The sequence below is a fragment of the Primulina huaijiensis genome, chromosome 16 (assembly GCF_012295235.1).
Source record: "Primulina huaijiensis isolate GDHJ02 chromosome 16, ASM1229523v2, whole genome shotgun sequence".
In the NCBI taxonomy this organism is placed as follows: Eukaryota; Viridiplantae; Streptophyta; class Magnoliopsida; order Lamiales; family Gesneriaceae; genus Primulina; species Primulina huaijiensis.
The window spans coordinates 16,552,304-16,562,394 of record NC_133321.1 but is presented as its reverse complement, the minus strand read 5'-3'; the positions used below and the strand labels follow the sequence as shown (position 1 = coordinate 16,562,394).

The following is a 10,091-nucleotide window of genomic DNA, read 5'->3' as shown; positions in this document are numbered from 1 at the left end:
AAAGCCAAGCCTTTAAACCACATTTTCAAGCCATGAATTCAAGGATGAATTTGAAGAGACATAACAACATGTTAATGGTGTTTAAGGCCATCAAGAAGGCCATAAACATGGATGTAATGGCCTTGAATGAGAGCTTTTTCACCTCCCTTCCATGAGCCTATAAATACCATGCATGATGACCAAAAAGAAGGCACAAAACATTCACAACATTCTGAAAATTTCAGCAACTCATTCTTGTCCATTTTCGAAGCATCGCAGTAGCATAATTCTTGTCCGGTTCGACGCAGTCCAGCAGCTTTCGTGTTCGAATTTTAGTTGTCTTTCCCTCAAATCTTTGAAGATTATCATCAAGTAAGTGGGCTTTTGCTATATATATTTCTTTGTAAGTGGGTTTTTGTTATACTTTTACGTACACTTGCATTTCATGAGTGTACTACTTGATATATATATCGACATACTTGTTCTTCGTAAGTATGTCCACATTTGCTCAAAAAAATAAATTAAGTATGTTTCTTGAAATTCGATCGGCATGATATATTCGTTCCTATTTGTTATGAAAATCTTTGAACAATTTGTTGATTGATATTCGTTATAATATTTGAAAGCATGTTTGAAATCTTTGAAATGCACTGTAATGATTCGAATTAGAAATGGCAAGGAAATTCCGATATTTGATATGTTTTGTTTAAGGCCCTGATGCGGTGGGTTATAATAACCGTTCTTTTGGCCTCGCCCCTTAGAGGAGTAACATATAGGGGACTGATCAGTAAACCATGAAAAAGGAGATGATTTTCAGTGCTATGTTTGTATCTTGTTCATATTCGATTCAACATGCTTAAGATTGAGATTATAATAATGTATTCGTATAATTATAACCTTGATATTCGTTATGCCCGATCGGCCCCCATTTACTGAGTATTTCCCAAGTACTCACCCCTTACATTCCCACCTCCAGATAAGAATGAGAAACAAATCGAAGATAAAGAACAAGAATACTTTTGGGGAGGGTGATGAAGTCAATCCAATTCAAGACCAGTCTTATCATTGTCTCTTAGTTATATTATCGTGTTATACGCTTTCGCATTTCGTTTTAATCGCATTGTAAAGACGATTATTGATTTATGTAATAGACTGGCTTTTGGCTATTTGATGTACTACGTGGCTTGTTGTTATACGGTTTTAAATTGTTAAACAACGCCGATGACACGTCTCGATTTCGGGGCGTGACAGATGTGTATATATATAGATCTATTTATTCGTGGCTGCTGATCTAACCAATATTTTTTTAAAAAAAAAACATAATTTAATTACTTGTTATTAATTATTTATATGCTTTGCAGGATGTGGGCTATTATTTTTGTTTTTGTTAATTTTTATGGTCAGAGGTGCTTCCAACTTGCCTATGTATTTACGGCTGGTTTAAAGTTTTGGTGTCTCTTTCAGACACCACCACACCTTTATTATACGCACAAGTTGTAATATATACGGGAAATTGGACTTAACTCCCCAGCCGTCGTTTTTTTTTTGTTCAGTCCCTGGGTACTTTTTTAGTACCACATTTTCACATGAAGTGTACCACATTTCCACATGAAGTGTACCACAATTTGTATGACATAGTACCACAATTTTGTGGGTAGGGAGTGAACCCAAATAAATGTTTTGGTTGGGGATTTTTCACCAACTTCCCCTAATATATACGTCAAGATAATAAAGAATTAAATTAAGAGACATTTTTAAAATATTAATATAATATTTCAAAAATATGCCGATTTGGTTTTGTTTAGCTCGAATCATAAGTCACGATTAATTTTATGTTAAAATATATAAATAAAGGTAATCAATTACAAAGTTAGGAGTAAATTTTTATAGAGTTCTTTATGTGTATATATATGATAAAAATAAAATTTATTTTTGTATAATATAATGTATATATTATAGATAGGGTGGCGTGAATAAATCATGGGTCTATAATTATTTGTATTATACTATATTTTCGCGTATGATTACAGTTGATATACATGATTTATTATTTCTTATGAGTAGGTCTCTTGTGAGACGGTCTCACGAATCTTTATCTGTGAGACGGGTCAATCCTACCGATATTCACAATAAAAAGTAATATTCTTAGCATAAAAAATAATAATTTTTCATTGATGACCAAATAAGAGATACGTCTCACAAAATACTACCCGTAAGATCGTCTCACACAAGTTTTTGTCATTTCTCAAATACAAGATCAGATATCGATTGCTTCAGTTAAACAATTTAAAAAATATCAGACATTATTTATTGATCCTAGATAAATTTGTTGGCTATGCACTACTCCCAATTAATTGAAGATTCATTTCAAATTTAATCACTTTGAAATTTTCCTTATTATAAGTTGTAAATTTAGAATCAATATGATAAGAATGACAATTTTAATTTCTTTGCAAGATTAACTTATAATATATTAAAAAGAAAAAAAATCGGATGGATAAAATTTAAGCATTTCGGAAAAAAGAATTCTTAAAAAAATGAACGATAACAATTAATATTTGTGATTTTTTTTAAATTTATATCATGAAAATCGAATCATATTGCACATATCAATATCATGTACGTTGGCTGTCATGCAAAAAAAGATTAAAATTGTAAAAAAAAAAACAACTAATGTAGACTAATTGAAAGACTTGATTTTATGATATTGTGACCTGTATACCAAACGAGTTGTCTGGTTGGAAGAAAAGTTTACACAAATTAAGCCTTAATTGAACGTGATGGACATGTAAATGTAGGGTTTATTTCATCTATCCATGTGGGCATTGCCCCATGATAGGATGGATGGCCAAGATTTGCCCATGCATATATAGGACCCACTTTTTTTTTTTTTGGAAATTGTATGTGTGGCAAGATCTTATCCGTTGAAATGAAGCGAGGATAATGCCCACATAGATAGGATCTCATCTACCGTAAATGTAGAACGTGATTTTTCCCTTTTTAGCATATTTTTTCCCTTTTTCAATACTCTTATTATATAGGTGATTCATTTAATTTTCAATTTTCCGCAACCAATTAGAAGGCTGGTTTTAATTTTATTTTTAGTTTTATCATATGCTCGTTTTACTATATTGTTTAATAGGTTAAATAATATATATTTAATTTTATAAAATATACACATATATATCGCACACATAAGCAAAGCATGTGCACTACTTACTGGCTTCATTAATCACGCATTTAATTGGCAGTTTGAAGGGAAAGATTTATGTTACATTATATTTAAATGAAATAGTTGTAAAAGATTAAATAATTTAGGTGTCATTAATATCTAATTATTAATTAAACGTGGGAACATGTGAAGCTCCAAGATCATGATTATATAATATGTTGAATTAAGTGTGTATGAGTGAGAGTAATATTGGGATTAGTGAACTCCTGCAAAGTTTTCGTGTGTTAAGATATTGACGTTGCGCCGCTTGATTTGGTTGGTTTGGTGTGCCGTAAAAGAATGAATGACTCATATCTTAACAGATAATATTGTATCTGCTGGAGACATAACCGACTGTAAAGAAAATGTAAGATTTATATCTAAGTGATATGAGTTACATAAGCAGATAAACATGTACTTCCCCGGACTCATGGACATAATAACTCAACACATCACCACTCAAGTTGGTGCACTCTGCGTTGCTACAAATATTAGAAAATAAGCTGCAGCTTGACTAAAAGCTGTAGTTTTTGATTTAGTGGTAAGTACTTGATCCTAACAAAATCATATGAGGCAATAATTTGTTCCATGATAAGTAATTATTTTAAACTTAGGCTAAAAGTTCCTTTTTTTAAAAGAATATATATATGTATTCACAAAAAACTTATGATATTGTCTCATGATCCAATTTTATAAGGCAAACTTCTAATACGATCTGGCTCACGAAAAATATTATTTTCCAATGCAAGTATGAATCAGGTCAACACTTCACACAGAAGACCTACTCTTTTTTTTTTTACACTTGATCAAATGCACCAAATTTGTATGTCATGCAAACAAAAGTCATTTCATAATACCACTTTTTTATCCTAGTTTCTTCTTCGTAATTGATGACTAAAACTTTATTTTAATTGCGCATACATAAAAAAATGTGTAGAAATTGGTAATCCAATCAATTCCCAGAGCCAGCCTGTGATTGGTAGAACATTTTCTTACATTACCCTATTAAATAAATATAAGGGAAATTGTTTTTTTCTATATATTTGTCTATTTGCGATTTGGGTTCTCTATATTGACAAATTTTAATCTTAATATGTTCTCTTTGTTTTTGAGCAATTTAATCATTTTTTCGACTTGGCGTTGATGTGATACCGTTGCAGCGCTAATGTGACATTGCGTGTGTAATATCAAATCTGCACTTCCGATAAAAAAAATAAAATTGTCATAAATTGAAAAATACATTATTAATATCATACTTTGATGATATAGTTGACCCAAATCGTAAAATGGCAAACATGAATAACCAAAAATGTAATTTTCTTTAAATATAATATACTCATATGCCCATATAACAAGATTCAATCTGAAGTTCATAAAACTTATAATATAATAAAATTTATATGAATTTAAACCATGGTATCTTCATAAATCGAATTTGGATTTTGGTTTGAAAAATGTCTCCCGCAAATTACAACTCGGAGCAAGAGCTATAAAACTAGCTAATCTGCCCCCATCAGAGAACATAAATAAATAAACTAAAAATTAAGGGCACAACCAAACATTCCATAAAGAAGTGACGTGCCAAAAAACAGGTTTATTGCGCAAGCCCAAGTCATGGATATTGTGTGAAAAACAGGGCTATATATGCAAGACCGAGTAATGGTAAGCATCTGATCCAGGGGTAGAAATTTGGGTTATTAATGAAAGAATTCCGTTAGAAGAATTCTCGAGTTTTCATGATGAACGCGAGGCGAAAGCATGAGTCAAGTTGAGTTTCAGGAACTTGGAACACTTGAAAACTCACCCCTTAATTAGACGCTTCCTACCAGATCATAAGCATGCACGTATACGTTTCGACTACTGTGAACCACCGACGTTGATGGCTCAGCAATAATTCTGAAGGATAGTAAAATGAGATACAGCAGAATATACAGTGAGAGTTATCAAGAAAAGGTCAGCATTTACATACAACTCCTACAAAGACTGAGCAGAAACTCTAGTTCAGGAGTCAGTTTCTTCCCTGCAGCTATTTGAACCCATGGTGACAGGTTTTAACTTAGGACTCGATAAAATGCAGATGAACGGCTTCAGGAAAGATTAGATGGAAAAAAGGTAATGAATGGTATAAAAAACTAAAGCCCTATATCTATTAAATTATATATAAAAGTTACAGCCATAAATGGACACAAATCCATTAACAGGGGCGAAAAAAGCGCAAAGATATTCGTACGATACGTTGAAATAAAATGTAGATTCTGACATCTAAACCAAACCAGTGAAAACCGAAGCTTGTACCAGGACACGCCTAAGCCAGATTCAAAACAGATAAACAAAAGAAACAGGTGTTTCTAATGCTCGGATTCTAGCAGCCCTTTGCTTGCATAGGTTGATTAACTACTGTCAATGCTCATTTCTTTTCGTTTTAGTTCCAATGCCATATGCTCATTCTCAAGTTTCATCCTCTCAATTTCCATCTTCATCATCTCTAATTCTCGGTCCTTTTTCCAGCAAAACCTCTGCCATTTGAACCTCTCTTTTTCCAGTTCCAACATTTGTGTTTGTATGTGTAGCCTTTGTTCTTCAAGTTGAAGGTTCCGATTATTTATCCACTCTTTCTGCGACATATTTGTTTTTGTGCCTTCAGATGGCACTTGATTCACATCAGTGTCGGTATTTTCTGCCTGAAAATTGAAACTTTTATTACAATCTAAAGAATTCTTGAGTTTAAAATCTCCATGACTCTGACATTGCTTAACCCGCTTAGCCATGTTCCATTGAACATCCTCGCATTCATCCCGATCATCAAATTCCATTTCATGATCCAAATCATCATTATCATGATTTGGATGTCGTTTCATGTCATTCTCATCATGATCATCTCTACTCCTAAGTGCTAACCGCAAAGAATGCTGCAATTCAGGATCAGGGGGAAGATGCAATCGATTCCCATTACGGTAAGAACACATCTCTTCATAGTGCAAATGCTTTGAACTCAAAATTTTTCGAACTTCCTCTTTTGCCTTCTCAGAAATATGATCCATCACATCTAAAAGTGCTGGATTCTCAACAACCTCGCAAGAAGTTCCTTTCCCTAGAATCTCATTAAGCCTCTTGTATCGTTTGTTGAGGTCATTGAATTTATCCTCACACTGCTGAGGTGAAACAAAATGGCCCCTTTCTGCCATGACTTTTGAAACCGATTTCCACTTCCCCTTTTTTTGCAAGTTAGCACATTTTCTTCTTGAACCGCCCCCAAACTCAGTAGATGCCTCTTCACTAATGTAAGAAACAGCAGTAATTAACAGCCTTACCATAGCATCGGTCCATTTCACACGTTGCCAAGTGGAACACTTCTTTCCTTTGCTCGAATCAGCAGCATCTTCCGTAAAGCTTGGCTCATCTTCATCACTCGCAGATTTTCCCCGATCCAGTTTATTAAAATCAGCCAAGGATATGGTCTGGTCACAATCTTGGGTGCTTCGAATTGTGAGAGGGAAATTTTCATGAATTGTGGGTTGAATGATTGATGATCCTTGTCTCGGATTCGAGCTTTGTTGATGATGAAGTGCAAATAAATGTTGCTGCTGAGGATTAACTCTCATGGGTCCGTGCAAATCGAAACCTCCATAGGAACCAGAACCACCTTGCATCGTATTTGCTGATGAAGAATTCCCCTCCATGATCCCTTTGAATAAACTAGAAATCACATCCACCCACCAATCAAATTCACCACAAAGTCCCTAAAATTTGCCAGCTTTGAAGATATTAATCTGCCACATCCTCAAAACCTTGAATCACAGATGTCTTTCCCGTCAACAAGGTTTCAACATCTACACCTCATAAGAATCTCGAACATTTGTCTATCCTTATCCCTGAAGCAGAATCCAAATTTTTGTAGGGCTAAGCTAAAATCTCAAATTACTTTGAACAATCTTGCTGCAAAAAAGCATAAAAATATTTAAAATATATTATTACTAAACTCCTTTATTCTGCGAATTTCTACTCACGGAAAGAACCCATCAACACCAGACACCAATAATTCAAAAATAAACAAACCAATAAGTCAAACAGCTCCATTTTCACCAAAACCCATATAAAGTAACAATCTTTAATCCAAAACAAACCGGAAAAAAAATGCTTTTAGTCAAGAACTTACATGAGACAATTGAAAGCCAAATCAAGATTGGACTTCACACCAATTAAAACTGAAAGAGTCGATTCAAATTGGGTAACAGTACATCTCAAACCTCAATATTCGAGAGAATAAAATAGATAAAAACTCTCTTTTTTCTTCCCAGGCGGAGTATATATTTTTAAATGTAAAAGAACAGAAAAATTGGTAGAGCCAATGAGTGAGCTATCAAGGGTTGTTGGAGGTGCAATGTATGAGAAGTTACTGAGGGTCCACAACGCATATTTTTTCATGTTACACACACTAAAGACACACGCACCTCCTGCAGAGGAGGCTAAAAAGCTTAAATCTTCAGCATCGAAAGTATTGTACAAAGTTCTAGTTTTGCGCAACCATCGTACATATTTCTTGCAACTTGGAAGGAATATGATTGGCACCTTCATTAAAAAAACAATATTTTTTTGTTTGTGGAGTTGTTTTTATTTTATTTTATAATAAAAATTTTTAATAAAATTTATTTCATTAATAAATGTAAAAGATAATACAAGGACAATTATACTGAACATTACCATTAGACAGGTATCGCAACAAAGTCCACAACCAAGATATCCTACTACAAAGCATCTATAACAGTTATGTCGTTAAGAATACAACGAAAGCTTAAGATCTTGATTTTCTTGGTTATTCTTCCACCTCGAGCTTCTTATTATTACATACACGGAAAGGGTAAATCAAACTAGATGCGCAAGCTAATCTGAGCGGAGTGTTAGATCATTTTGTCAAATTTGTGAGTTTCTCGATCATCCTAGGGAAGAAACCAGCATTTGATTTCAGGGTTTTTTTTTCAGCAAGTTGTTTTTATTTTAGAAAAAAAAAAATTTGATATCGATTGCGAGAAATATTTGTTTACTATGAAATCACCTATGTAATTGATTAGATTAATTTTATCCTGAAAACGATGGAATGCATTCAAAAATAAAAGTGGCTTTTAGGATTAATCATGAATCGACCTGATTTTTAAGTGGTGTTCTTGATTTATTCACATTTTAATGGATACTAAAAAAATAATGATGCCACTAATAATACTGTGAAATTATTTAAGTGATTAAATTTAGGTATCTTGTATGTAATCTGAAAATATTGTGAATATTTTCATTTTCTGTGTAGAAAAATATTTATAAAAAAAGACTATAACTTTTGGTTTATATGAATGAAGTAACTAAAAATATGTATGCGTTCATAATGTTATTTTCTTAAAAAAAAAAGTTGACCGAAATTATTTAACCAATTTTTCTTTAATTAATATAAATTGTCGAATTGATATATAACCTTTTATTGATTACAAATTGGTATATGTATTTTTTTATTAATATTTAATTAATATTTTGAAATATTACATGTAAATAAGCAATTACACAATATTTCTGAAAACCATCTACGTATTTTACATGAAAAAGTTTGTGCATTATTTCGCATACAGATTCAATTTTCTTTCGGTGCATGAATGCACGTATCTTTGTATTTTTTTTAAAAAAATTTAATGTATTTTTGTATCTTAGATATACAACTCAAAGTAAATTTATCGTCACTTTCTATTATGGAGCAGTTCAGTGTCGTACTTGATATTTCCAGAGTCTGAGTCGAAAACAAAAGTTGGACCCTTCAAATAATAAGTAATTGTTTTTTACTAATAAAAGATTGTCAAAATATATCAGCATAATTTTTATCTATATAATTTTCTACTAATAAGTCCTCAATAATTTTATGAATTTTATCTCAATTATATGGATTATCAATTTCGGAGAAAACAAAATTTCTTTATACATATTTACATGTAATCATTTTCAATAATTTTAACATCATAATTTATCCAGTCTCTTCACATCAGAAGCTTGAGTAATCTTTTTATTATTATNTTCAAAGTAAAAATTGTTTCTTTTTAAGTTATTTTATTATTATCACTAAAGTATTACTCCATATCTTCGATCTAAATTTTAGTTAATGGTTTTTTTTTTCCCGATATCTAAACAAACGCTGTGTGTCATACCAACTCTATCATATCCACAATTTTTAAAAAAATCTATTATAATTATAAATTATATAACTTGGAATTTGGAAATCATTTGGAAATTAATATGAATGTGTGTGTGTGTGTGTATTTTATTTGTATGATTTTGATATTCATTTAATAAAAAAAAACATATAAAATGGAATTAGAAGTAATCAATTCGTAATTCGTATTTTGTACAATACAAAAAATATATATATATATTTCCAAACACAGCTACTAATTGTCTTATCAATACAAGCAAAAAGTGAGAAAAAATAATAATTTTTTGGGACATAATTCAGAATAACATAAACATGCTGAAATTTATATACAAAAAGTTTCTTTAGAAATTATAAATACCAAAATTTAATGATTGAAAATACAATATAATTTATAAATTCAATTACTTAAATCATAAGTTATTACAAGATCAAATATAATGAGAAAAAGAAAAAAAGAAACGAACTTAGCCAGATGTCAATATAATATTAAAATTTTTTAAAAGTAAAACATTTTTTTTTATAAATTGGGTTTATATTGTAGAATAAAATTTGGGACCCCTTGAGATATGGTGTCTGGTGCACTTTAGTGTATAAATGTGTGATGTGCGTCATTATTGAAAGATTATTTTTATATAAATTTCAAAACAATTATAAGTGCAATCGCAAACTTCTTCATTTTATTAAACTATAAATATTTTTGACTATATAAAAAAGAAA

At 31.4% G+C, this 10,091-nt stretch overlaps 1 protein-coding gene across 1 annotated transcript; it reads right to left on the bottom strand.

The window, feature by feature from the left end:
• Positions 1–5,312: 5,312 nt before the first annotated feature.
• On the bottom strand, positions 5,313–7,729 carry LOC140961769 (uncharacterized). Its single transcript, XM_073420457.1, has 2 exons — positions 7,347–7,729; positions 5,313–7,126 (listed from the first exon to the last, which is right to left on the bottom strand). Exon 2 carries the CDS (start codon positions 6,868–6,870, stop codon positions 5,581–5,583), a length of 1,290 nt encoding a protein of 429 aa, XP_073276558.1. The 5' UTR covers positions 6,871–7,126; positions 7,347–7,729; the 3' UTR covers positions 5,313–5,580.
• Positions 7,730–10,091: the final 2,362 nt, after the last annotated feature.

Excerpts from the sequence above, each read along its gene's own strand:
- LOC140961769 (XM_073420457.1), bottom strand. The coding sequence starts at position 6,870 with ATGGAGGGGAATTCTTCATCAGCAAATACGATGCAAGGTGGTTCTGGT.